At 50.3% G+C, this 26,340-nt stretch overlaps 6 protein-coding genes across 13 annotated transcripts; 5 read left to right on the top strand and 1 right to left on the bottom strand.

Moving 5' to 3' along the window:
- The first annotated feature begins 8,876 nt into the window (after nt 1-8,876).
- PV06_00650 (uncharacterized protein) lies at nt 8,877-12,935 on the top strand. Its single transcript, XM_016401174.1, has one exon. The coding sequence runs from the start codon at nt 9,262-9,264 to the stop codon at nt 12,856-12,858; it is 3,597 nt and encodes a 1,198-aa protein (XP_016268227.1). The 5' UTR covers nt 8,877-9,261; the 3' UTR covers nt 12,859-12,935.
- PV06_00651 (uncharacterized protein) lies at nt 10,999-13,777 on the bottom strand. Its single transcript, XM_016401175.1, has one exon. It carries the CDS (start codon nt 13,721-13,723, stop codon nt 12,956-12,958), a length of 768 nt encoding a protein of 255 aa, XP_016268228.1. The 5' UTR covers nt 13,724-13,777; the 3' UTR covers nt 10,999-12,955.
- Nucleotides 13,778-13,959: 182 nt separating this feature from the next.
- PV06_00652 (60S ribosomal protein L7) lies at nt 13,960-15,664 on the top strand. Its single transcript, XM_016401176.1, has 4 exons — nt 13,960-14,035; nt 14,507-14,618; nt 14,796-14,962; nt 15,013-15,664. The coding sequence occupies exons 1-4, from the start codon at nt 14,013-14,015 to the stop codon at nt 15,470-15,472; spliced, it is 762 nt and encodes a 253-aa protein (XP_016268229.1). The 5' UTR covers nt 13,960-14,012; the 3' UTR covers nt 15,473-15,664.
- Nucleotides 15,665-15,868: 204 nt separating this feature from the next.
- On the top strand, nt 15,869-19,029 carry PV06_00653. 6 transcript variants are annotated; one of them, XM_016401182.1, is made up of 7 exons: nt 15,869-17,427; nt 17,479-17,581; nt 17,653-18,142; nt 18,195-18,312; nt 18,362-18,467; nt 18,517-18,606; nt 18,660-19,029. In XM_016401182.1, the coding sequence occupies exons 1-3, from the start codon at nt 16,859-16,861 to the stop codon at nt 17,971-17,973; spliced, it is 993 nt and encodes a 330-aa protein (XP_016268235.1). In that variant the 5' UTR covers nt 15,869-16,858; the 3' UTR covers nt 17,974-18,142; nt 18,195-18,312; nt 18,362-18,467; nt 18,517-18,606; nt 18,660-19,029. The 6 variants fall into 6 exon arrangements, with proteins under 6 accessions (XP_016268235.1, XP_016268234.1, XP_016268231.1 ...); XM_016401181.1 differs by having other exon boundaries at nt 18,362-19,029; XM_016401178.1 differs by having other exon boundaries at nt 17,653-18,467; nt 18,517-19,029.
- Nucleotides 19,030-19,064: 35 nt separating this feature from the next.
- On the top strand, nt 19,065-23,661 carry PV06_00654 (uncharacterized protein). Its single transcript, XM_016401183.1, has 3 exons — nt 19,065-19,500; nt 19,551-22,541; nt 22,592-23,661. The coding sequence occupies exons 1-3, from the start codon at nt 19,123-19,125 to the stop codon at nt 23,576-23,578; spliced, it is 4,356 nt and encodes a 1,451-aa protein (XP_016268236.1). The 5' UTR covers nt 19,065-19,122; the 3' UTR covers nt 23,579-23,661.
- A 259-nt stretch (nt 23,662-23,920) lies between these two features.
- Nucleotides 23,921-26,275, top strand: PV06_00655 (phosphomethylpyrimidine kinase). Of its 3 annotated transcripts, XM_016401184.1 has the most exons (4): nt 23,921-24,071; nt 24,196-24,377; nt 24,490-24,572; nt 24,752-26,275. In XM_016401184.1, the coding sequence occupies exons 1-4, from the start codon at nt 24,019-24,021 to the stop codon at nt 26,183-26,185; spliced, it is 1,752 nt and encodes a 583-aa protein (XP_016268237.1). In that variant the 5' UTR covers nt 23,921-24,018; the 3' UTR covers nt 26,186-26,275. The 3 variants fall into 3 exon arrangements, with proteins under 3 accessions (XP_016268237.1, XP_016268238.1, XP_016268239.1); XM_016401185.1 differs by having other exon boundaries at nt 23,921-24,572; XM_016401186.1 differs by having other exon boundaries at nt 24,196-26,275.
- The last annotated feature ends 65 nt before the right edge of the window (nt 26,276-26,340 follow it).

Below are 26,340 nucleotides of genomic sequence, written 5' to 3' on the forward strand. Positions count from 1 at the left end.
TCAAACAGATTTTCTTCGTCCCTCTTCACAATCTCGCTGAAGTCGGGATTGGATTGTCCCTTGAAAGAGTCAAACAAATCCTTGTCAGAATACCACACCTCCATAATAACATCATAGCCTCCAGTCTTCGGCGCTGCCAAGGGGGAGGCTAACCCTGCAAAGGGTTCCAGATATCGGCGTGCATATCGCAGAACACCAGGATGTGAAACGTGTTCGTCGAACAGCTTAATGTGATGATTCTCATAGTAGTCCTTAAACTCTTCCATGGACAATCCAGGTTTCCTCTTGAATAGACCTACAACCTTCACCGTCGTCGGCTTGCCGTTCTGAAGGGGATCATCAGCGCCGAGTGACAGCAACTCCAAGTAGTATCAACTTACGGGTCCGCTAGTAGCTTGTGCCATGGTTCAAAGGTTCGTAGTTGTGACAAGGTGTCTTGAAAGTCCTCGATTCCAGTATCGTTCAGTCTTGGTAATGGCTATACCGATTTGATTATTTGGTGCTTTTAGCCATAATCTCCTGGAGATGCACCCCCAAACCCTAGGAGCAAATGACCCCACCCGACCCCAGGCCATGAGGGTGCGACTATGGGGGAAACTTCTGCCCCAACCAGGCTGACCAATACTCTATCCTATTACGACGACAATTAGAAAACTCCGCTCCACCCCTAACTACTCCATTCTCCGTGCGAATACGAGCCACCATCCCATGGAATCGTGCGAAGAGTGGCATATTAAAGTTCCAGAGGCACGGTGGTTCCGGATGGGGTCCCCAGGCGCCTTGAATTCCCTCAGATGAGTCTCGACCATTTCTGCTGACAACCCTAATGTTGTCCAAGTTTAATAGAGTTCATATCTGAGCATCGAGCGCCACGTTTCGAAGTCGACTTCCAGGCATTGTGGTCACGGAAACCCCATGGGGCCTCTAATAAGTGTATAAAGACGAAAGTGGCATTCTCACACAATCCCCAGCTTTCTCACATCTCATTTCCTCTCATTATCATAGTCGTACGCAACCTCTTTCTAAGTATCAAGAAGATGGCGATAGCTAAAGAAGAATCTTCTGTCTATTCCACTATGCCAGCTACCCACGTCGACATCAATGAAAGTGAGGGAGGCACCCTCTGGAATCATGCCAAAACATTCGCCCTCGTGGGAGTAAGTTTTCTCCATCTAGCCAATGTAGTCTGGAATGACGGTGGCTAATGACGGCACGAAAAGGCGGTTCTCAGCTTGTTCTTCTGCGAATTGATCATCTTGGTGGGCGGTGGGACTTTTGCTCAGCGTGTTGCCTCTGAAATTGGAGGTGTCGGTCTCACCTCATGGCCATCACTGGCAGTGATCATCTTCACTGTTGCCCTCGCAGCACCGCTTTCCCAGGCTTCCGACTAGTGAGTCCAATTCCTCCCGATGTGCCTGATCCATTTACGGTCAACGTTTATGCTGACATGACTTGGAAACAGTTGGGGCAGAAAATGGATCCTTGTCGTTCCCAATATCGGTGGGATAGCTGGTGCCATCATCTCTGCCCGTGCGACTTCAATGGGAATGTACATCGCCGGATTCTGTGTTGGAGGCATCGGCTTCGGTGCACAAGGCCTCATTCTGGCCGTCATATCTGAAGTCCTGCCCCGCCGCTTCCGTTCCTGGGCTCAGGCCTCTGCCAACATCATGAATGCTCTCGGGTCCATCTTTGCTTTAACCGTGGGTGGTTACTTGGTTCAGTCGCGTGTTGGCGGCTTCCGGATCTACTTCTACATCTGTGCCGGAATCTACGCTGTTTCCGTTCTTCTCGTCTTCCTCCTCTATAACCCGCCACCCAGGGAACTCCAGTCTCTGAGTTTCAGAGAGAAGGTCGCGGCTCTGGATTGGCCAGCATATTTTCTTCTTGGAACCGGATGCACTCTACTCTGTTTAGGACTGTTATGGGCGGAAAATCCCTACCCTTGGAAGGACGCTCATGTCCTTGCACCTCTTCTTATCGGTGTTGTTCTGCTCAGTATCCTGGCTGTTTACGCCACGAAGTTTAAGAAAGACGGTTTGTTTCATCATGCTCTCTTCCACCACCGCAACTTTCCAATTTCGGTGGTCGGCTCTGCTATCGAGGGCATGGGCTATATGACAGCGGCCGTCTTCTTTCCTTACGCACTATCCGTTCTTCAGGCAGGCCATCTAAGCACCTACAGACAATACCTGTGCCAGATGGTCGGTTTCTGTGCTTTTGGTGTCGCCTGTTTTCTCTCGGGTCTCTACATTTACAAAACAAAGTCAGTCAGAATGACCGGCGTAGGAACATTTGTCATGTTTCTCATCTTCATGTGTGTCATGGCCAGTGTCAACGAAAACACTCCCTCGACCCATTACTGGGGCTACATTCTCTTCTACGGCTCAGGCCTGGGCCTAGCCCTCGTCACTTTCTTCACAGCTGCGCAGTTTGCTACACCACCCGAGCTGATTGCCACAACTTCTGGGATCTGTACTGGCGTCCGCAGCTTAGGCGGTTCAATTGGATTGTCTATTATCAACGCCATATTTGCGAGTACCCTCACCAGCAACCTGGCTCCGAAGGTCACCAAGGCTGTAGTACCACTGGGTTTGGAGGGCACAAATATCGGTATGCTCATTGGCGCCTTGACCTCGGGAAATATTGCTTTGGCAGAACAGATTCCTGGTATCAGTCCCGAGATTATCGCTGCAGCTGGTCTGGCCATCAAGCAAGCATACGTAGTCTCGTTTAGAAACGTCTTTATTTGTGGAGCAGCATTCATGGCTGTGGGCATCATAAGTGAGTTCGAACCCTCCCAGTGAAAAAGACTACCCTTACTGACTTGTTCGACTGCAGTCACTGCTTTTATGACCAACCCCCGTTCAGAGTTCAACGCAAAGGTGGATGCACCTATCGCTGTCTCGTCGGAATCCGACCTTGAGCACGAATCCAAGGCTGTCCCCGTCGAGCACAACGAGAATCACGAGCTTGCTGAACAAAGATAAGCGATGAGAGCTACCTCGTCAGGAAAGTTGAGAAGCGATAGAAAGAGATAAGAGATAGTGTTAGAGGAAACATTAGCCAGAGTTAAGATTCGCATTCAAATGCTTGTGGCTAAGACCACTACGTAGCTTGACTCTAACATTATTGAATGGAAGAGTGAACCAGTTTTGACTTGACCGTCTCATGGGAACGCCTTTCACGCACAAAATATCGGACGAGGTCAGTATAACAACCGATGGCCTTGAACCCCGACAGAGGCGTTGAGAGCGTTGTAGTATTTTCTCATGATTGTTCTTCTCAGAGGCCATTGTGGACTTAAACCTGGACTATACATTCCTCGATTTCATCGTCACAAAGTAGGACAGACGAATTCAGTGATATCTGTTCTCATCATTCTATCAAGTTCTACTTAAGAGTAGCCTACATAACATACTAATATTGCAGAGCAAGGGCACCTCCATCACATCTTACCACGGTTCCGGTGACGTTGCTGGCCTCATCGCTCAACAAAAATGCAATGACCTGGGCCTGTTCCATGGGCTTAGCGCCTCTCTTGAGAGCCGTGGCTTGAATTCCCGGCTCCACATATTCCTTCGCGACGCTCATTAGACGCCTGGAGAGCGTCAACCCCGTGGCAATGGCATTCACCCTGATGCCTTTTGATCCATACTCGGTTGCGGCGGCAGTGCTCATCGTACTGATGGCTGCTTTGGAAGAGCCGTACAAGCTGATGCCTGGTTCAGTTTGCGTGGCGGATATGGAGCTCATGTTGACAATGGCCGATCCGCTCTTCATGTGAGGAATCTGGGTCCGCATACAATTGTACACGCCCCGGGTGTTCATGTCGATGGAGAAGTTGAAGTCTTCAGTGGCCGTGTCAGCCAGTTTGTTGTACTTGTGGACCGCTCCAGCGATGTTGGCTGCACCGTCCAGTCGGCCGAATTTGGCGATTGTCTCGTCAATCCAGTCTCTGACCTGGTCCTCCTTGCTGACGTCCACGACCTTGGTGAAGAACTTCTGTCCGAGTAAAGCTGACGTCTTGGACTTTTCTTGAAGTGCCGCCTCCAACTCCGCCATCCCCTCTGGGTTGTTGCTCATGGCAGAGACAGTGGCGCCACGGGACCAGAGAAGAAGGGTAGTCGCCAGCCCGATACCGGAACTTGCTCCTGTGATGGTAATCACCTTGCCCTCGAAAGGATGTGCCGACAGAGGTGCGGGAAAGTCTACTTCAAGACCCATGGTGAATGTTCATCAGCCAACTTCCTAAACGTTCAACGATACTATGGTGATTGTAGTTCCAGAAACGACTCGTCAATGGCAAACTTGGCCGTCTTGTAAATGTCTCGGCGTCGTATCGATACGTTTGTTCACAAAGGTCCCATTTATCATTATTCTACCACGAGCTATCACAGGAGGCAAATATGATTCACATTCCCCACAAAATCATTTTGCATGAGCTGAACTACTGTCTGCAAGATCTCGGGAGAGTCTGGAGAGATCCACAGTTCGATCTATCGTGTTGTTTATTGGTACTCCACGCCTACCCGGGGGAATGGTTAACTGGTCTCGGGTAAATCTGGGGTAAAAAGGGGTTGATTTCAAAGCCGGATCCACCCACTCACGAACTCGTGCGATGCTTCGTCTGCTTGCCATCCCCAGGTTTCTGGCTTTCTCCATGATCGCCTCCAACAGAGACATTGACATCCTCCGAAGGTGGAGAAGGCACGGTGTCCTGGTTATTTTCTGTCAACAGAATCTGCCTTGATATTAATTTATATTGCGGTCAACTACAAAGCCTGCTGGTAGGCGCTGTCACATTCTCCGCCATTATTGCCTGTGTAAGCAGACGGCACATCCATAAGTTCAGGATGTTGCGAAAACCACCATTGCTCCAGTCTCGGTCACCATTCGATGTAGGCGCATCTCTCTTATGCTCACAGTCAAGCATTTCTCGTGTAAGGGCACCGAGGAGGTACCTTAAATCCCGCGCAACGTACGCGACTGTGGTCGAGGTACGTATCCTATCACCAACTGGACTCATCATTTTTTTGCTTCACTAACCATCGACTCCAGGCACCTAGATACGATGTTGAATATGACGTGGTAGTCGTTGGTTCAGGGGCAGGGGGGCTGACAGCTGCCTTAGCCGCGGCCCTCAAGGGAAACCGAAAGGTCCTTGTCGCTGAGAAAACGAAATGGTTTGGAGGCACATCAGCGTACTCGGGAGGAGCCCTCTGGCTCCCTATGAATTCTGTGTCATTGTCTGCAGGTTTCCAGGACTCGAGAGAACGAGCAGAAACATACTTACGGAATTACTTGAAAGAAGACTACGACGGTTCGAAAACGATGGTGACAGCATATCTCGAAGCAGCTCCAGCGATGACCGAGTTCTTAGAATCCAACTCGGCGACAAAGTTCGTCGCGGCACCAACTCCAGACTACTACTTGGAGCTCGACGGTGCTTGCAAGGCAGGGCGAACTGTTTTGAATGCTCCCTATGACGGCCGAAGATTAGGTCGTATGGTTAAACAAGTACGATACCCACTACAAGGATACTGCGCCTTTGGATCATTACAAGTTGACCTTCTGGACATGAATACCTGGAGACAGCCATTCAGAAGTCTGGGAAACTTTTCATCTGTTACACGAGGTGTCCTTCGATACGCCTTTGACCGAGTGCGGTGGGGGAAAGGAACAAAATTGTGCAACGGCAATGCATTAGTCGGTCGACTACTGGAGAAGTCTTCACAATCTGGTATCGATTTATGGAATAATGCTCCAGCTGTAGAGCAGATCCTAGAGGACGGGCGCGTCACCGGTATGATGATCAGCCGAAATGGTCAGAAGATGAGAGTCCGGGCACGGAACGGAGTCATCCTCGCAAGTGGCGGGTTTGCAAGATCAAGCGAACTCAGCCGCAAATACCTATCGAACCCCGATTGGACAGTCAGCCCTCGAGGAAATGTGGGAGATGGCATGCGATTCGGTCTTGCAAGTGGAGGAAGCTTGCCAGAACCCCTGGGTGAAGATGCCGCCTTATGGTCTCCCATATCGATATTGAACTCTCCCAAGGGCCCTGCTCGTTCCTATCCACATTTTGCTACTGCTATCACCAAGCCAGGCTCGATAATGGTAGATGGCGACGGCAAACGGTTTGTAAACGAAGCAGCCGCATATCAGGACCTCGGACGTGCGACTCATAAGGCTGGTGTCCGCGTGTCTCAGCTCGTTGGTGACAAGCGACATCTGCGGAACTATGGAATGGGCATGGCCTTGCCGGGAGGTTATCCTATCAGACACCTCATCAAGCGCGGCTATCTCATTACCGCCCCCAGTATTCCGGCTCTTGCAGAGAGGATCGGGGTCAATCCCGCCAACCTTTCAGCTACTATCGAACGGTTCAACGGTTTCGCTCGTAAAGGCAAAGATGAGGACTTTGGCCGCGGAGATGGATCATTCGACCAAGCCTACGGCGATTTCGAAGTCAAGCCGAATCCAAGCTTAGCACCTATCGAAAAGGGTCCGTTTTACGCTTTGACGTTATTCTCAGGAAACGGCATCACCATGTATGGCTTGAATACGAACAAGGACGGCCAGGTGCTGAAGGAATCAGGAGAGCCAGTCCCTGGCCTATATGCTGTGGGTGCAGACTCGAATCACTTCTTGCGAGGGAAATATCCTTCTGGGGGTCTAACCTTGGGCCCATCAATGGTGTTTGGATATCGTGCGGGTGTTCATGTTGCAGGTTGATCGTCTCCTTGTATAGTACTATTATCTTGTTGTGGCAGAGGGCCCTTCGATCTAGATTGCAAAATCCAGGAAAGCTTCCACGTTTCTAAACTGTGATACAAGCTTGAATGTCTCAGATTTACCAAATATGGCGAGAGGTTGCAGATTCAACTCTTGTCCTGTCCGGTGCAGTTACTGTTATTTCAGAGAATGGCTCTGCCTTGAAATCACAACACCAAAGAGCCCACTCGTCCCAGCTACAGACGTCCTAAAGTCCCAATTCGCCCTTCGTATGTGTTGACTCCAGGATTTTCCGATGCCGCGACGGGAGGCCATGGAGACGCCGTCTCCACTCTTTCAACTGGGGAAATCTGAATGACGAAGGGGTAGAGCATTCGGCTTCTCAACTCTTGCGGCAGCATCGTCCTATCTGCTGCCACTACCAATCTAGTGGGAGCCTCGGCAACTGGAACTGATTTGCTATAAAGAAGTATTTCATCGTTGCGATGCTAAGAGTTAGACCTTCTCACCAGCATCGTCGTCAACATCAATTCGGCAAGGTAACACCAGGACCTTAGACCAAGGTGAGTTCCTTCTTGCCTGTGTGATTCTTGCAATCCTGGTGACAATATTGTACAAGACCTTTCTCATATTGAGGGCGTGAAAGAATGGCCGCCACAGCATCAGCAGCCTCTAAAGCCGTAAGTCGCATCTTGTGCCATCCCAGATGATTTGGCTCATGTCCTGTTCTAGGTCAACGGCAAATCTTCAGTCCTGAAGATTGTTGGACTCTTCAAGAGAAAACCGGGAATCTCTCCAGAGGCATTCCGAGAATACTACGAAACCAAACATGTCAAGCTGTTTGAGCAGCACGTTGCTCTGCCTGGCGTATTGCGCTTCTCTCGCCGCTACCTGACACAGATTGATGGGATGTCCTCGCCTCTTCCGACTACCACCGGTGGCTACGATGTCATCATGGAAGTGTGGTACAAGGACCGGAACTTATTTGAGTCTCTGAGAAGCAAACCAGACCCCGAGTTCACCAAAATTGCCATTGAAGATGAGGAACAGTTCATCGATCGAAATTCCATGACCATGTATTTCTCGGATGATGTGGAGACTAAGTCTGGACCATGGGAAGTATAGGGTTGAAGGACAGTCTATTTTGAAGCAGCTTAGACAAGGATTTATAAGATCTCTTGTCCTTTGATAGGAGTGAGCTGTTAGCTGCTCGATTCTGTTTAATGCAATTCATCCTTGGCTCTCACACTTCCTTCGAGGTATCTGTCATCGACAAGATTGAATCCGCTTAGTCGGTCATACTCATGGAGGTCTCGAGCCACCCATAAAGGCCTCGTGATGTCCCAGTACGGCTTGTAATAGTCCTTCTTGATCTGAACATCCATGAACCAGTCGTTATCCTTGTTCCATACTTCGACAAAATGGAACTTGCCGGATTCTGTCTTGGAGTGAAAGACGTCGAAATATATGCATTCAGGCTCCTTGCAAACCTCTAACCAGCAAGCCCGGAACGCCTGGAGAAATTCGTCGATGTTTGCGGGATCGATCTTTATGGTCCCTACGTGTGTTACGCCCCGATGAGGCGCCAGGAGCGGATTAGCCATAAGGAGGTAGTGGTGAAAGTTGACGACGGCCTAGGACCCAAAGCAGCGCAATGTGGCTTATAGTTCAAACGAGACAGGCTGCGAGATGAGGAGGACAATATTGAACAGCTGAGGCATCGCACTAGGTAGTGCCGCGATCCTTGTTATACTGCTTCATCTCAACGCCCTAGGGTCGGCTGCGATGGGGTGCATTTCCAGAGTACTTCTTCACTTTCGGACCTACCTGCACGAATACGCGAGGAATGGGGTCGAGGGGTTCAGGGGGTTCCTTGGTGGTAACATGCTAATAAGTCATGGGGAACTCGGAGAATCTATTTATCCGCTCTGAACTCGCAGCCTCGAGTACGAGTTGTTTTGAGCCAATGAAAACGTTAACATGTGACTGAGACTTTATATCTCTGAAAACAGCTTAGCGTATGACACCGTCGCCGCTTTGTGCTGCTTACGGAGGAGCATACGCTCCAAGTAGCGGCAGTAGCGGTCATTTGCCGTGCAACTGCAGCCTGAAGAACGAACATCAACACCATCATTGAGACTCGAACAAGAAAGATCATGTTTGGATTCCTTCCCTTCATATACAGCGACACGGCGGAATGTATAGATGGCCTCATCGTTTACAACAAAGAGTAACTACATATTATATAACAGCGTGGGGGCGGGCGAGCCCTCTCACTCGGCGCAATATCATTCTCAACCGTACTTCACAACATCTTCACCTCGCCACCTGAATTTGCACCTGCCATTGCTATTGTTGTACAGATTTTTCTGCCGCCATTGTCACCAACCTTGCGTGGAAATTTTTCTTGGTGAAAATTTTGCTCAATAAAAAAACTTTTCGCTGTGAAGACCAGATACCACTCTCACAAGGACAGTAATGACGACATTTTTCTAACTTCCACCATCAACTTTGTGATAGGCAATGATGGAACAAAGCAACAAGGACATCGATCCCGGCATTATGGAGGTCGATCAAACTACGAGCAACAGTGTCGCTGGCGACCCTGTTGCCCATGCTGACTCCGCCGAGTCACTTCGTCTTCGAAACCTCGATGCGCATGTGCAGGATCAAGATGACCTTGAACGCAACATTGGTCGCAAAGCAGACAGACTCCTTTTCGAGCAAGCAAATCAGCGAGATCAACAAAGACTCGACAAGTCTAAAGCCCAAAGAGAGAAGCTGCAGAACCAGATCCGAAAACTGCGTGAGGAGATCAGTCGGCCTATCGGCATCACCCAACGCACAAAATTGAAGCGAGACGTCGATCGAATGCAGGGTCAGATACAAAGTCTGGACGATGACATTGCCGACATTGAAGGAAGAATGCATGACCGGGAGACACAGGCAGACCAAGATCAACAGCATGATACTTCTTCAGCCGGCCGTCTGCCAAATGAGACACAGAGAGATTTCTTGATCCGAACTGGAAAGATAACACCTTTCTCCAAGTTCGGACTCTCGAATCATGGGGAATCTTCGGCTACACTTCAAGGCGCACTTCTCGATGCCGAAGAAGAGACAGACCTTGCTGATCTCAATCCTGATATCACAGATGGCAAAATCATGTCTCATCGAAACCTCCGACAGCCCGGCTTTGCTTCAAATTTCGTTGATTCAAGCACAGAAGAGAGCTCAAGCTCTGACCGACCACGCAAGCGAAGACGCATCGTTCAGAAGACCAAGAAGACGGGCGATGACGATTCGTATGGTGAAAGTTCTCCACAGGATGAAACCATGACCGACTCTGTCGATGAAGACGAAGACGAGTTGATGCCCACCACCACTGGTAAGAAGAGACGAAGGCAACAGAATCCACTCGCCGGGATCGACGACGACGTTGAGGACTTCCGCGGTATCGACGACGGTAATGAAGCGGTGTATCGATCACGGATCAAAAAATGGGCTCTCAGACGACGCCGTGCTAGAAATCGGGTGCAAGAGGCCGAAGGAGTAGAGCGTGTTGATCTCAATGAAGATGGTGATCCAGAGAGGATCACGAAAGAAGAAGCTCATCTTCCTCATCCCGAGATTGCCGACACTGTCTTCGATCAAGGCTACAAGCTGCCCGGAGATATCTACCCTAGTCTCTTCGACTATCAAAAGACTGGAGTGCAGTGGCTGCACGAGCTCTACACCCAGCAGGTTGGAGGCATCATTGGTGATGAGATGGGATTAGGCAAGACCATTCAGATCATTTCCTTTTTGGCAGGACTACACTACAGCCACAAATTGACCAAGCCCGTCATTGTCGTGTGCCCAGCCACGGTCATGAAACAGTGGGTCAACGAGTTTCACAGATGGTGGCCTCCTTTCCGTGTTGCCATTCTGCATTCATCTGGCAGCGGCATGATCAATGTACAGAATGAGGCAACCAAGGAAGATCGACTACTCGACATGGCGTGGGACCCGAACCGAAGCCGCCAGCCATTGACTCCGGCTCAAAAGGCAGCTCGACGCGTCCTCAACCCCATCTTGGAAGAAGGAGGTGTTCTTGTGACGACATACTCAGGAGTACAGACCTACGCTCCGCTTCTCATCCCTGTCAATTGGCAATATGCTATTCTAGACGAAGGCCACAAGATCAGAAATCCCGATACTGCGATAACTATCTATTGCAAAGAACTACGCACACCGAACCGAATCATTCTCTCGGGTACACCCATGCAAAACAACCTGGTCGAATTGTGGTCATTATTTGACTTTGTCTTCCCTATGCGCCTCGGCACCCTGGTCAACTTCAGGAACCAATTCGAAATACCCATCCGACAGGGTGGTTATGCCAACGCTTCCAACCTTCAGGTTCAAACCGCGTTCAAATGTGCCGAGACTTTGAAAGATGCCATTAGTCCTTACTTGCTCCAGCGTTTCAAGGTTGATGTGGCCTCAGACCTGCCTAAGAAGAGTGAACAAGTACTCTTTTGCAAGTTGACTGCTCTGCAGCGAAGTTCGTACAAGCGCTTCATCGGTTCCGGGGAGATGGATGCTATTATGAATGGCAAACGTCAAGCCCTCTATGGAATTGATATCCTCCGAAAAATCTGCAACCATCCCGATCTCGTTGATCATAAACGCCTTTCCATCAAAGCTGGCTATAATTATGGTGACCCTGCAAAGTCTGGCAAGATGCAAGTTGTCGGCTCACTCTTAGAGCTTTGGAGAGACACTGGTCACAAGACACTTCTGTTCGCTCAACATAGGATCATGCTTGATATCCTCGAGAAGTTCGTCAAATCCCTACCAAGCTTCAAGTATCGCCGCATGGACGGAAACACTCCGATACAACAGCGACAAAGCATGGTCGATGAGTTCAACACTGACCCTGATCTCCACGTTTTCCTTCTGACTACCAAAGTTGGTGGACTTGGCATCAACCTTACTGGAGCAGATCGAGTCATCATATACGATCCGGATTGGAACCCTTCCACTGATCTGCAGGCTCGTGAGAGAGCATGGCGGCTTGGCCAGAAGCGTGAGGTGACCATTTACCGTCTGATGACCGCTGGTACAATCGAAGAAAAAATTTACCATCGACAAATCTTCAAGCAATTCTTGACAAACAAGATTCTGAAGGATCCTAAACAGCGACAGACCTTCCATTTGAACGACCTCCACGACCTCTTCTCTCTTGGAAATGATGGAGCACCCACTGAAACCAGTGCGCTCTTCAAAGATGCTCAAGTACAAGTCGGTGCAAAATCGGAAGGGAAGCCGACGGACACGTCTTCGAATGCAAATGCTCAAACAAAGGCTGCTGGTGATAGAGGAATAGAGGCGCTGCCTGGTATATCTTCGATGGAACAATATGCTGGTGAAGTCGAAGAGGAAGAAAAAGCCAACCAGGCGGGAGCGAACAATTCCGAGGCGAGAATGATGGAAGGTATCTTCGCGAGATCTGGGATTCATTCCGCAGTTGAGCACGACGCCATCATTGATGGTACAAAGCCGGGAAAGATCATGGCAGATCCAGTATTGGTAGAACAGGAGGCCCGAAGAGTGGCTGCGGAAGCTGCGAAGGAGCTTAGGCGTGCTGGTGAGGTGGCTCGAACCGTGCCAGTGGGAACTCCAACCTGGACTGGACAGTTTGGAGTCTCGGGTCGGCCACAAGAAACAACTGCGCAGCGAGCCTTCAGTTCGGGGCCTCGCGCCAGAGGTGCAGGCATGCAGTCTTCAAGTCTCCTCGCTGGCTTGCAACAACGACAGGCAGGATTGGGATCAAGCCGCGACGCAACGCCCAGAACTTCAAGCCCAGCACGATCGTCTGGTTCGGCAGCTTCAGTTTCTCGATCTGGCACGCCTGCTTTGCCACAAGGAAAAGACTTTGGGAAGTTGATTCGAGACTATCTTTCAAGTCACGGTGGAAGTGTTTATACCCAGATGTTGATTGATCACTTCAATCGGTTCTGCACCACGCCCCAGGCTACTGCCGAGTTCAAGGAGACTCTCAAGTTGATCGCGAGACTTGAAAAAGGAAGCCGTGGCCGAGGTCGGTGGGTGTTGAAGGACGAGTACAAAAAGTAGTGCTCTGTCATTCGGGAGTCTAATTAATGCCTGTTGATAGACAGAAGCATAGTGTGATACTCGTAATAGAAGTCCACGACACCTGCGCACTTGCAAGTCATTCGTTCTCATCAATCAAGCCTTGGGGTGACCAGTACTCTGGTTCGCGACACTGGGAATCAACCCAGACTAAGGAATCGGCCAGCAGATCTTGTATGACTGTTTCCGCACGTGCTCGTTCCCAGCCCAAATTCAGCGTCAGAAGTGAAACGGTCACGCTACCGAGGAGCTGTAAAACTTCGAGGACGGTGGATTGGTCATTGTTGAATTCCTTCGGCACAGAGCGGATGAAGCGTTTGCCCGCAATTGTGAGAATCTGAAACCCAGAGCCCAGAGGTTCTAACGACTTCACGGCCTGCTCGATGTCGTCTTCGGACACTTGCAGCCCTCCACCGATGGCCCTGCCTTTTGCCACACTTTCGCAGCATTCTTTCAAGCCCAGTAGTCCTCCGTTCTCGGCTCGTGTATATCGGCAGAGCTCTACAACACGCACAGCGACCGAGAAGTAGAAGTCGTTCACATCGTGACCAAGCACCTTTGCCCACAGGGAATCGGCTTTCTTGCCCTTGATGTTACTACCCGCCAGCGGGTCCACGCCGATGGCGTTACACATTCGTGCAAACTCAGCCCGGAATGTCGGATTCGATTTGATGGTCGTAGCATGTTCGAGGGCAAAGTTGTGCAAAAGAGATTGGAAAACTTCCAGCTGAGTCTGGAGCGAAGCAGCGTTTGCCGACTTGAGACTGGACCCATGAGCTGCATACGACTGTGCTGTAACATTTCTGTTGGTGAAGGCGCCAAGACCTACACCTCTTCTGGTAGACATTGCCAGATATCAGTGTATAAAGTACGCTCGTTGAGAAGTGTTGATGGTGAAGACGCTGGCATTTCGTACTAGGCAGTGATGCGAAGGCTAGGGACGACTATGACTTACATAAGCTTTCACTTTCGACATGCCAAGACCTGAAGTAGGCGCCTTTCCTTTCTTGATCTAGCCCACACTCACCAACCTGCGCATTTTCTTATCCGCGCACTGGCATCTGGAATTTCCTTTTCGTTCCGCCAGCACTCAATCTTCCCTCGACAACCCATCCATCTCAGTGCCCAACGACAAAATGACGAAGCCCGTTGTCAAGTCGTAAGTATTCCTTTGATATCCTGCTGACAGTCGGAGTCTTCAGATATGGTCCGCTCCCTCTTTGCTGGTGCGCATCCTTTGCGCCAGCTCGATTAATCCCAATGGCTCCTCTCGAAGAAATGTGAACGAAAACACTTTTGGAAGAGGGATCTGGGGCATTGAGGCTAGAGAATTCATATTCCCTTCCTTGAAATCCATTGAGCTCGTTCAACATGGCCTCGTAACCTAAACAGGTATCGAGATCCTGTTGGAGAGTGAAAAAATTCCTGACTTTTGTCGGGGTCTTGTCGGTTGAGATCTCTGGGTATTCCAGATCTGCTTCACTGCGTGTATCAGTCTACCTGTCTCACCGATCAAATTCATTTCGTCGAGTTATGCCTATCACCAGTTTGAGAATGCCGCGCCATAGCTGCAGTTCCGACTCGGCGATCTTCACCGTGCGGACTATACTGATAGCCATCCTCCTTATAGAACTGTCCCTACCCAGGACCAGGTCCTCGTCCCCGAGACTCTGTTGAAGAAGAGAAAGAGCCAGGAGAAGGCCAGAGAGCAGCGCAACGCTGACATCGAAAAGAGAAAGAAGGTTGGTACACTCCAGCAAACCCATAACTCATTTCGGTGATGATAAATACCACTACGCGACTAGGCTATGGCCAATGTTGTCGCTTTTGTTAACCATCTTTCGGGGCTGAGCATTTGATTCTGTTTCATCACTACGTACGGGTCATGTCTGGACTGGAGGCTAACCGTGTCTTAACAGGCCAACAAGGAGAAGCGTGGTGTCATCTTCAAGCGTGCTGAGCAGTACGTCAAGGAGTACCGTGATGCCGAGCGCGAGAAGGTCAGACTCGCTCGTCTGAGCAAGCAGAAGGGCAACTTCTTCGTTGAGGAGCAAGCCAAGCTTGTCTTCGTTGTGAGAATCAAGGGGTCAGTAACAGTCTCAACGAACTTTTGGGGAGTCCGCTAATGCAACTCAGTATCAACAAGATTGCCCCCAAGCCGCGCAAGATTCTCCAACTTCTCCGCCTTCTCCAGATCAACAACGGTGTCTTCATCAAGTTGACCAAGGCTACTCAAGAGATGTTGACCATCGTCAACCCATACATTGCTTACGGCTACCCCAACCTCAAGACCGTCCGAGAGCTCATCTACAAGCGCGGATACGGAAAGATCGACAAGCAACGCATTGCCCTGACCGACAACCAGCTCATCGAGGACAACCTCGGCAAGTACGGCATCGTCTGCATGGAAGACTTGATCCATGAGATCTTCACCGTCGGACCAAACTTCAAGCAGGCCAGCAACTTCTTGTGGCCATTCAAGCTGTCCAACCCCAACGGCGGCTTCCGTGCAAGAAAATTCAAGCACTACATCGAGGGTGGTGACCTTGGTAACCGAGAGGAGAACATCAATGCTCTTATCAGACAGATGAACTAGGGGAATGCCAGGTGCCCGGGATGAATGATTGCGGAATGTCTTTTTTTACGCAGACTAGATTGCAAGTGTGTGCCATGCATGGGTGGCCTGCAACATGTCAACATGGGGGACGGGCGCTAGTTGTGCTCTCAAGCGATCGAATGACTGAAAAGTGATTCCAATACCAATGAAATAAAATTTTTGACCAATCTCGTCCTCTATTCTTGTTCTTGGGTAAGCCACTGTGTGCTTCTGGTGTCGAAGTTGTACTGTCAAGCCTTGGATGGAACCACCTCAGAGAAACAACGTGATACTTCGGAGTCTGAGACTTCCGGCTCTTTTGACGTCTGGATTCCGACAATCTCGCCGACATCTCGGAGTGTTTTGTCATACCCACCATCATATGTGAGAGAAGTTTGATGTGCTTCGAATGCAAGGCATGAGTACCCAGCAGTACTCTTCCTCTAAGCGGCCATTGATCCGACGGAAACACATCTTCGACGATCGGATAACCCTTTATAGGCATTGGGGCCATTGTCTCAATTGAAGCAAGCTCTTTGGACAAACTCCAGTACCCTTCTGGTTCAGATAACAATGCACAGATCCTTTTCGGTTCATGAAGCATAGCCACCATTGCAAGCCCTACATTGTGTCAATATCGCGAGGCGAATCTAAAATAGCTCCTTTTGACATTGTCAACGAATTTTCGGAGCCGCAAAGGGTGTGTACATCGAGTCTATCGGAGCCTTGGGTCACCTTCCTGATTACCTATATCATGAGATACGAGACAAATGGGAATTCTTCATTAAATCAAGGTTTCGCAACTGTCGTCACTGGAAGGACAAGAACAAGTCAAATGGTTAAGGGTGAAAGCTGTTCCACCTACCTCTCATCCTTGAAATCCCTTGCCCTCAAATGGTGTCAGGGCAAGATCGCTGTGAGGTTGCCTTTGAGGTGCGAGAAGAACATGGGCACGATAGACAAGTGGACACAGAATTGTTCGTCCTTCCCTGTCTCGGACTGCCATCGAAGAAGGGGCCATAAAATCCAGACATGCACAACGAATTTCTCCTCCACGAATGGCTGGTAATCTCGAAATCTTCGAGATGGCTGTATTTCACGCACTCTCCACAATGCATCGTTTAGCCCTGTCTCTGGTCGCCAGTACCCTGCTCTTCTCGATTGTAATGAGGTTGGCAGGATGTACGACACATGTTTTCAGGACTGGGCTATCGAAGAGTACAGGGATCTCTTCTACATCTGAATCACCTCCTTGAGACCTTTGACACTGGCAGGAGATGGGGCTCAAGCGAGGCATTCTGACTCGACCTAATATGTATATGAGTCGAGGCCTCAAAGATGGGTTCATCATGCCTCTCTTGAACAAATCTATTCCGCACCTTCATCATGGAAGTCTTCCGAGAGATCCAAGTGCTTCTACTCGACAACTGGTTGATCCTGCTGCTCACTTTGTTCTTCACCAAGCTTCTGTTCAACAAGTATGGTCAGGGCCTCAACTCAATTCCAGGGCCATTCCTCGCCGGCTTTTCTGACTTTTGGCGTTTCCTCTGCACCACCTTCTCGACTGCGCATGAAGTCCATATCGAATTACATCGAAAAACAAATTCACAATTCGTCCGCATAGGGCCACGAACTATTTCGATTTCAGATACAACATTGATACCAACGATCTACGGCACTCATTCGGCTTTCACCAAGAGCGATTACTATAACCTCTCCATGATGCCTTTGGACGGTAGATATACTCCAAGTCTCTTCACCGCAGTGGACGAAAGATACCACACTTCAATTAAAAGACCCATCGCGACAGCCTACAGCATGACCACGATCATTGAATTTGAGCCGTTGGTGGACTCTACCAGTGCGCTATTAATGTCAAGGCTGGATGGGTTTGCCGCTTCTGGCGTCTCGTTCGACTTTGGAGTGTGGCTGCAGATGTACGCCTTTGATGTCATGTAAGTTTTCTGAAGCAGGGACCAGGATTTGATGTAGCTGACTTTTGGCAGCGGCGAAATCTTGTTCAGTCAGAAACTTGGCTTCTTAGAATCAGGCACCGATGTTGCCGGGATCATGGCAGACATCAGGGGCAAGATATCATATGCGGCTTGTGTATGCTCAAGTTTTTGAGGCGCCCATAGCCCCTAGCATGGAGTGTTGTACTGACCATTATTGGCTGGCAGGTAGGACAAATTCCATTCTTGGACAAAATTTTGACCAAGAACCCTCTGTTTCTGAAAATAGTCCCGACCCACCCTATTGTGACATTCACATTGGAGAGAATGAGGGAGCGAGCAACAAGTATGGCGTATGGGGCTGGTCGAAAACGCGATTTCTTGACAAGGTGTATTGAGGCACAAGCCAGATACCCGGATATTGTCACGGACCGGATGATCATTCTCTACAATGGCGACAATGTCGCTGCAGGAAGCGATACAACTGGGATTGCGTTAAGGACTGTAGGGAGTTTCACGGCCACAAGTGCCGACAAGGCCTGCTGCTGATCAAGATATTGCCAGATTTTCTACTACCTTCTGAAAACGCCTGCATGTCTGCGCCGAGTAGTCGATGAAATTGATCACGCAGACAAGTTAGGCCAGCTGAGCAGCTTTGTCACCTGGCACGAGTCAACCAGGTTGCCCTACCTTCAGGCATGTATCAAGGAAGCTCTTCGTAAGTCCTTGGGCATGTACTGTCTACCCACCGCTGACCAGGGCCTGCTTAGGCATACACCCAGTGGTCGGTTTGATCATCGAAAGATGCGTTCCAAAAGGTGGCATCGTCCTGGGCGGTCATTACCTGCCTGAGAATACAGTTGTAGGGATGAATCCATGGGTCACATCGTAAGTCTCAACATGTCGAAGAGACCTGATGCTGAGAAGACAACTGTAGTCGAGATGAAGGCGTCTATGGAGCGGATGCAGACACGTTCCGTCCAGAGAGATGGCTAGAGGCGACACAAGAGCAGCTCATTGCTATGGAGCGTGCCAATTTGACGGTATTTCGGGGCAAATCACGGCTGAACGCTTCCACTGACACCATGATAGTTCGGTTATGGCAAACGGGCATGCATCGGCAAGAACATCTCCATGCTTGAGATATGCAAGGTGGTACCTCAGTTATTGCGGCATTACGAGGTACGGTATTTCGAAGATTTTGTGTCGGATTCCAATAGTGATGCCTGCACCAGTTGTCCTTCGTGCGGCCAGACCAGGAGTGGACAGTTCGGGGAGGATGGTTTGTGTGGCAAGATGGCTTCGAAGTGTACCTTCGAAAAAGGCCTGGGGGGATTGAGCTAGACGTGAAGGGTGAAGTCTGAAATGATGAGGCTAAGCATCTCTGCGCGGCCAGACTATGATTACAACCAAATGGCCATGGATTTTCGGAGGATGAGAATGATGGCATAGAGATAGAGACGCTGTAGACGCTGTGGAATATTCGCCCGCCTCTTCATTTATTTCGGAGCGGGGAACAAAAAGACTCGCGCTCCACTTAGTCGCGTACTTTCTAGGGGGGAAAACGCGTCTCGCGCGTCACTCAAAGGTCTCATTACTACTGACTCTACATGCATATTCTTCTTTTCACAACCTCTCAACTGTACTCCGTACTTATCCTTCTGTACATGACATTCCGCAAACTTGAAATCGAGCACCATGTCTCACCGGTCGGCATTGGCTCAACTTCGAGCTCAACGTGCTGCTGGCAAGACACGTCTCGATTCGTACCAGGTCGAAGATCAAGGCGCCATCTACGACGAAGTCGATGAAGACGGTTACAAGAAGGTTGTTCGCAGCCGCCTCGACAAAGACGACTTTGTGGTTGACGACCACGGTGAAGGCTATGCGGATGACGGTCGTGAAGAATGGCAGAACGAGCGTCAGTACTACAGCAGCGACGATGGGGACGATATCCCACTCAAGGGCAAGGCTGCGAAACGAAAACGCGACGAAGACCGAGAGAAGGATGAGCGTACCAACCACAAAATCATGAACTACTTCAACAACGGCCCAGTGGCTGCTCCCAAGCCCAAGGTAAGTATTGTCGTCGGCAAATGGCTCTCAGAGTGCTGACCAGAACGCAGATACAAACTACCGCCGAAGATGAAGCATTCATGGCCGACCTGTTGGGCGAAGTCGATGCCAACATCCTTCCGGCTCGTGTATCTACCAAGAAGCATATCAAGTCGGAAAACCGACGCAAGGTCAGAGTCCTCTCTCCTCCCCTCACCCAGGAGCGACCTCGACCAAAATACCAGGCACCCGAGCCAGACCTGGTCGACACCCCTCCTCCTCAGGGAGCCCACGATGGCGACGACACTATGGCAAACTTTGACGACGACAACATCATGAGCGACCCTCTTCCTTCTTCTCCTGTCGTCAAGGCTGTCGAGCGCAGAACAAAGGTCCAAATCAAAGAGGAGGAGGATGACGATGACATGATGGATGTGGCCCAGGTCGTTGCGCATGAAGGTATTCAGTCCGCAAGCGTCAACATGACTGGCAGCAGACCCCCGCCGAAGATCAAGTCTTCTCAGCTTCCCACCCCCCAGAGCTCTTCGCCTCCTCTACCTGCAGTCAATGATGTCGATGCCTCATCGTGGAACAGGATCAACAGCAAGCTCAATATTCAGAGCAGCCCGTCTTCAGAGTCGTACGTGTTCGGCAAGATGAAGCCTCAGGATGCAGTAGAGCAAGACGGCAGCTTGCGGTTCTTCTGGCTAGACTACACCGAGATCAATGGCAATCTTTGTCTCTTCGGCAAAGTCAAGCACAAGTCCACCGGGCAGTATCTCAGCGCGTTTGTGAAGATTGACAATGTCCTTCGCAAGCTGTTCTTCCTCCCCAGGAAATATAAACACTCCAATGGTCGAGAGACCAGTGAAGAGGTGGAAATGGATGATGTGTACGGCGAGGTCGACTCGTTGATGTCTAAGATGAAAGTCACAACGAGGAAGGTCAAGCCATGTACAAGAAAATATGCATTTGAGCTGCCAGATGTGCCCAAGGAAACAGACTACCTCAAACTGCTGTATCCGTACGACAAGAACTCTCTCCCCATAGATTTGCAAGGTGAAACCTTCTCGCGAGTCTTCGGCACAAACACTTCTCTGTTTGAGCAGTTTGTGTTGTGGAAGAACATAATGGGTCCTTGCTGGCTGAACATCGAGGATGCAGATTTCACCTCTGTCAACAATGCTTCATGGTGCAAGCTCGAGTGTTCAGTAAGCCAACCGAAAAACATCACTGTTCTGAAGGACTCTGAGGGCGTGGAAACCCCCAAACTCACCTTGATGTCTCTGTCCTTCCGCACTCAACTTAATGTCAAGGAGAATAAGCAGGAAATTCTGATTGCGAGTGCCAGAGTTTACGATAACGTTTCTCTTACAGACACTACTCCACCAGAGAAGCTACCGTCAAGAACATTCACAGTCATGCGACCATCTGGCTCAGCATACCCGCTAGGCTTTGATGCTGAAACGAAGAAACAGAATGGCACTTTTATGCTCGAAAAGAGTGAACAATTCCTGCTCAGCAAATTTTTGGCTCTGTTCGAAAAGGTCGATCCCGACGTTCTGATCGGCCATCAATTGCAAGAAGTCGACTATAGCATTCTTCTTAGCCGTCTTAAAGAAAAGAAAACACCTGGCTGGCACCGCATTGGCAGGCTGAAGCGAAGTGAATGGCCCAAGACCTTCGGAAAAGGTGGCTCCTCATTCTTCACCGAGCGCCAGCTTCTCGCCGGTAGACTGATGTGCGACTTGGCCAACGACATGGGAAAGTCGCTAATGACGAAATGTCAGCAATGGAGCCTTACAGAAATGTGTGAGTTGTATCTTGGACCAGAAAATCCTCGACGCGAGCTTGACAACGAGGAGTGGTTGAACAAATACGTCAAGAATCCTCAGGGGCTACTTGACTATGTCAATCACTGTCATGCAGATACCTACTTCATTGCAGCACTAGCCTTGAAGTTGCAGATGCTCCCACTGACCAAGGTTTTGACCGAACTTGCTGGTAATTCTTGGGCCCGTACATTGAGCGGCACGAGAGCCGAACGAAACGAGTACATTTTGCTTCATGAGTTCCACCGAAACAAATACATTTGTCCCGACAAGGAGTATGGAAAAGGCCGGGCGAAGCGTACTGAAGAGAACGAAGATGACGACGAAGGTGCCGATACCAAGAAGAAAGACAAGTACAAGGGTGGTTTGGTGTTCGAGCCTGACAAGGGCTTGTATGACAAGTTTGTCTTGGTGATGGACTTCAACAGTTTGTACCCCAGTATCATCCAGGAGTACAACATCTGCTTCACCACCGTCGACCGAGCGAGTACGGCACAGAATGAGCACGAGGAGAAAGTGCCCGAGGTGCCTGTGGACCAAGCACAGGGTATTCTCCCAAAACTCATTGCCACTCTCGTCATGCGTCGTCGTGAAGTCAAGAAGCTGATGAAGGATAAGCGAGCGACACCGGAGCAGATGGCCCTCTGGGACACCAAGCAGATGGCCTTGAAGCTTACCGCCAACTCCATGTACGGTTGTCTGGGTTATACCCAGTCACGATTTTACGCAAGACCCCTCGCTATGCTCACTACTTTCAAGGGTCGAGAAATTTTGAGGAGCACAAAAGAGCTGGCCGAGAGCAACCAGCTTCAGGTCATTTACGGTGATACAGACTCGGTCATGATCAACACCAACGCGGACAACATCGCTCAAGCGCTAAGTGTCGGTAACGATTTCAAGAAGTCTGTCAATGAACGATACAAGCTGCTGGAGATTGACATTGACAATGTCTTTCGTCGACTGCTGCTGCACGCAAAGAAGAAGTATGCTGCTGTCAACATGGCTGAAGTCGATGGCAAGTACATTGAGAAGCTCGAAGTCAAGGGTCTTGATATGAAAAGGCGAGAGTACTGCAACCTTTCCAAGGACGCTTCCAAGAAGCTTCTCAACGAAATATTGTCCGGGGACGATGCCGAGGTGGTCCTGGAACGAATCCACGAATATCTTCGCGACCTTGCGAATAAGATGAGAGAAAACACCATCCCACAGACACAATACGTCATCTACACGGTAAGCTCATGTTCGTTGTCTTTTTGCATGCAATTACTGACCAGGAATAGAAACTCGGAAAGAATCCAACCGAATATCCCAACGCAGACTCGATGCCTCAAGTTCAGGTGGCACTTCGAGAAATCGCTCGTGGAAAGAATGTTCGAGTCAACGATGTCATGTCCTACATTGTCACCATGGGCGATGAGTCTACTAAGGGTCTACCAGCGCCCAAGCGTGCATACACACCTCAGGATGTGCTCAAGCCTGGCTCAGGCCTTGTGCCAGACGTGGAGTATTACTTGTCGAAGCAACTTTTCCCGCCGATTGAGCGTTTGTGTGCTCCGATTCCTGGCACCGACTCGGTCAGGTTGGCAGAGTGCCTGGGACTAGATGTCCGCAAGTACCAGATCAGCACGACGAGCGGTGACAGTCGGCAAAGCAACGAGATCTTCCCTCTGGAATCGCAAATCCCTGACAGCGTTCGTTATCGAGATGCGGCTCGGCTCAAGCTCCGATGCCGACATTGCGAGCAGACGACAGTCTTTGAAGGCCTGTGCGACTCAACAACTACGTGCACACCCGAAGGCATTGCCTGTAGCAATGCTGATTGCCAGCAAATCTTCACCAGGATGGCTGTGACGACCCAATTGGAAGCACAAATTCGAGTCCAGACCTGTCTTTATTATGAAGGTTGGCTTGTCTGCGACGATTCATCGTGTGGCAACCGGACCCGACAGATTTCAGTGTATGGTCACCGATGTCTTGGCCCCAACGGCCGTGCCGAAGGGTGCCTTGGTCGTATGTCATACGAGTACAGTGAAAAGAAACTATACAATCAACTTCTGTATTTCGCAATGTTGTTCGACGCGGAGAAGGCGAAGAACAAAGCAAAGTCTGACAAGGAGTATACGGACCGACGGGATCGCATTGTTGTTCTCGCCGAGACGAACAAGGACAGATTCGAGAGTATCAAGACTGTTGTTGATGGCTACTTGAGAAAATGTGGACGACAATGGGTAGAGATGGATACATTGTTCGGTTTTGCTCTGAGATGAAATGGATTTGGGGGGTGTTGTTGTTTTCTTTTTGGAATAATGAGCTTGCATTGAGAGAGCGTCTTTTGATAGCGAAAAGGCCGTCAATTCATTCATGACTGTTAACATGAGATGCCATGTGCATTATCCAGTAATTACTCGTACCATGAGTGAGTTGGATTACGTTCGATTGACTTGTGTGCGAATAAATCACAGAGACGACTGAATACTTGCATGTTGGACCTATTGATGTGGTGGGGGGAATACGAATACGAGAATGACAATTCTTATTCGCCGACTTTAACCATCTTTTTGCCTGAGGTACTTTGACCATTTCTTCCAATCTTTCGTCCAGTTGATCAACCAAAAAACAGTCCATCTTTTCTCGATGATATAGAAAACCAAACACCTAATTCCACGTCGTCCCGGGTGAAAGTCCGACAGATCTTTCAGGCTACAAGATGGCCCCTCCCAAGGTTCTGGTCATTGCCGGCTCTGATAGCTCGGGTGGTGCGTAAGTAGTACATTTTGATCATTACCTATACCCTTCGTATATGCAGAGATGGGAGAGGAAAAACAAGACAGTGGACTCTCTGGACAAACAAACTAACATGATCGTGTGTTGTATAACCAAAAAGAGGACTCGAGGCCGATCAAAAGGTGTTGGCTGCTCATGGCTGTTACGCAATGACGGCCACTACGGCCTTGACGGCACAAAACACCCTCGGTGTACAAGATGTCCACATCACTCCTCCAGCCTTTGTCGGCAAACAGATCGATGCGTGTCTGAGTGATGTCGGTTGTCACGCTGTCAAACTTGGTACTTTTTTGATGGTCCTATCTATATCCCTTTCCACCTCTTCCTCATGGGGGGTTTTTTCCCTTGGAGGTGCTACTCTGACCACTTCGTACTGACCGACGATATTCAACAGGCATGCTCGGATCTGCAGGGACCATCAAAGTGATAGCCAAGGCATTGGACAAACACAGAGTCAATACGATTGTGCTTGATCCGGTAAGCAATTGCAATTGCATTTTTACTTTTCAGAGAGAGTCTCGAAGACCACTGATATCACAAACCCCCCGAGTCGTACCTCCCGAAATGTAACAGATTGTTTTGATCATCATCCCACCTCCCCGCTGTTGACAACGGATCGATTGTTGGTTGATTGACAATTCTGAAACAAAAAAAAGGTCATGGTATCTACCAGCGGTCACCAACTCCTCCCGGGAGACGCCATTCGGAACCTACGAGAGTTACTCCTGCCCATGACCACACTCTTGACACCCAACATCCCCGAAGCGTTGCTCCTCGTCCGAGAGGCAGACTCGGACGCAGACGACAATATGCAGTACGGTGACGAGACTCCACCGACGCCGTTGTCCCCGACGTGTCTAGAGGACCTCAAACAGCTGGCCAAAATGGTCCACGGTTTGGGCCCACGGGCGGTGCTCCTCAAGGGAGGGCACATGCCCCTCACGACGTCTTACGACAGGGCGACGACCGACGAGGAGATGGCCGTGACGGTCGACATTCTCTACGACGGCGCCCGCTTTACCCTGGTGGAGTCCCCGTACCTGCGGTCCCGAAACACCCACGGCACGGGGTGCAGCCTGGCCAGCGCGATCGCGGCCAACCTGGCCACCACCAAATGGAGACATGGGGGGACCAAACTGTTCGACCGGCGGGACACGCTGTTCGGGTCCCTCCCGGCGGCCGTCCGGTCGGCCGTCCACTACGTCTCCGTCGGCATCCAGACCTCGCACGACGACGTCGGCGGCAGTGGCGACCGAGGTTGCGGTCCGATCAACCACTTCCACAACGTCCACACCCTCCCGTTCTCCCGCGGTCACTTCGTCGACGACTGTCTCCTGTCGGACCCCCGGGTGGCCCCGGTGTGGGAGAGGTACACCCGTCACCCGTTCGTCACGTCGCTGGCCCGCGGTACTCTACCCGAAAAGCTCTTCAAGAATTACCTGGTGCAGGACTACCTGTACCTCACCCACTTTGCGCGGACTCACGCCTTGGCGGCGTACAAGTCCCGCAGTATGGACTCCATCGTCGCGTCGGCAAACATCATCTTGCACATCCGGCGAGAAATGGACCTACACTTGAGCTATTGTGAAGAGTTTGGTATTCAAAAATCCGAACTCGACCTCGACCACGACCTCGAGCTTGACCGTGACGCCGTCGTCACCCCTTCCGCCTCCCTCTCGACGTCCGGGGGACGACGACCCGCCAGACGGACCAAAAAGGAAAGTTTGGCCTGTACGGCCTACAGTCGTTACGTCCTGGACGTCGGTTCGAGTCAGGATTGGTTGGCCATACAGATGGCACTGGCACCTTGCCTGCTGGGTTACGCCGAGGCGGCTCGTTTGGCCCGAGTCGACCCGGCCCGCAAGACCACCGCGCAGGGGAACCGGTACTGGAGGTGGGTGGAGAATTACGTGGCCGAGGATTACCTGCAGGCCGTCCGCGCCGGGAGGGACCTGATCGAGAGACACATGACGAAACAGTCCCCCGAGAGGATAAACGAGTTGATCGACATCTTCGTGAGGGCGACCGAGATGGAGGTCAAGTTTTGGGATTTTGATGCCCATCCTGACATCGACGAGGACGATGAGTAAAGGACATCTTTGGAGGAGAATCTCTCTGTCTCTCTCTCTCTCTCTCTCTCTCTCTCTCTCTCTCTCTCTCTCTCTCTCTCTCTCTCTCTCTCTCCCTCTCTACAGTATCAACCTACAAGGTCAAAAAACTCTGGGTCGAAGTTGATGGAGAAATG

Source organism: Exophiala oligosperma (genome assembly GCF_000835515.1).
Source record: "Exophiala oligosperma strain CBS 72588 unplaced genomic scaffold supercont1.1, whole genome shotgun sequence".
NCBI classification, from domain to species: domain Eukaryota; kingdom Fungi; phylum Ascomycota; class Eurotiomycetes; order Chaetothyriales; family Herpotrichiellaceae; genus Exophiala; species Exophiala oligosperma.

What these genes read in the sequence shown, in the direction of transcription:
- PV06_00650 (XM_016401174.1), top strand. Translation starts at nt 9,262, where the DNA reads ATGATGGAACAAAGCAACAAGGACATCGATCCCGGCATTATGGAGGTC.
- PV06_00651 (XM_016401175.1), bottom strand. Translation starts at nt 13,723, where the DNA reads ATGTCTACCAGAAGAGGTGTAGGTCTTGGCGCCTTCACCAACAGAAAT.
- PV06_00652 (XM_016401176.1), top strand. Translation starts at nt 14,013, where the DNA reads ATGACGAAGCCCGTTGTCAAGTC. An exon ending in ACATCGAAAAGAGAAAGAAG is followed by an intron (nt 14,619 to 14,795) that starts GTTGGTACACTC and finishes GTGTCTTAACAG; the next exon opens with GCCAACAAGGAGAAGCGTGG. An exon ending in TTCGTTGTGAGAATCAAGGG is followed by an intron (nt 14,963 to 15,012) that starts GTCAGTAACAGT and finishes AATGCAACTCAG; the next exon opens with TATCAACAAGATTGCCCCCA.
- PV06_00653 (XM_016401177.1), top strand. Translation starts at nt 16,859, where the DNA reads ATGGAAGTCTTCCGAGAGATCCAAGTGCTTCTACTCGACAACTGGTTG. An exon ending in ATGTACGCCTTTGATGTCAT is followed by an intron (nt 17,428 to 17,478) that starts GTAAGTTTTCTG and finishes GACTTTTGGCAG; the next exon opens with CGGCGAAATCTTGTTCAGTC. An exon ending in AGATATCATATGCGGCTTGT is followed by an intron (nt 17,582 to 17,652) that starts GTATGCTCAAGT and finishes ATTGGCTGGCAG; the next exon opens with GTAGGACAAATTCCATTCTT.
- PV06_00654 (XM_016401183.1), top strand. Translation starts at nt 19,123, where the DNA reads ATGTCTCACCGGTCGGCATTGGCTCAACTTCGAGCTCAACGTGCTGCT. An exon ending in TGGCTGCTCCCAAGCCCAAG is followed by an intron (nt 19,501 to 19,550) that starts GTAAGTATTGTC and finishes ACCAGAACGCAG; the next exon opens with ATACAAACTACCGCCGAAGA. An exon ending in CACAATACGTCATCTACACG is followed by an intron (nt 22,542 to 22,591) that starts GTAAGCTCATGT and finishes GACCAGGAATAG; the next exon opens with AAACTCGGAAAGAATCCAAC.
- PV06_00655 (XM_016401184.1), top strand. Translation starts at nt 24,019, where the DNA reads ATGGCCCCTCCCAAGGTTCTGGTCATTGCCGGCTCTGATAGCTCGGGT. An exon ending in TCTGATAGCTCGGGTGGTGC is followed by an intron (nt 24,072 to 24,195) that starts GTAAGTAGTACA and finishes ATAACCAAAAAG; the next exon opens with AGGACTCGAGGCCGATCAAA. An exon ending in TTGTCACGCTGTCAAACTTG is followed by an intron (nt 24,378 to 24,489) that starts GTACTTTTTTGA and finishes GATATTCAACAG; the next exon opens with GCATGCTCGGATCTGCAGGG.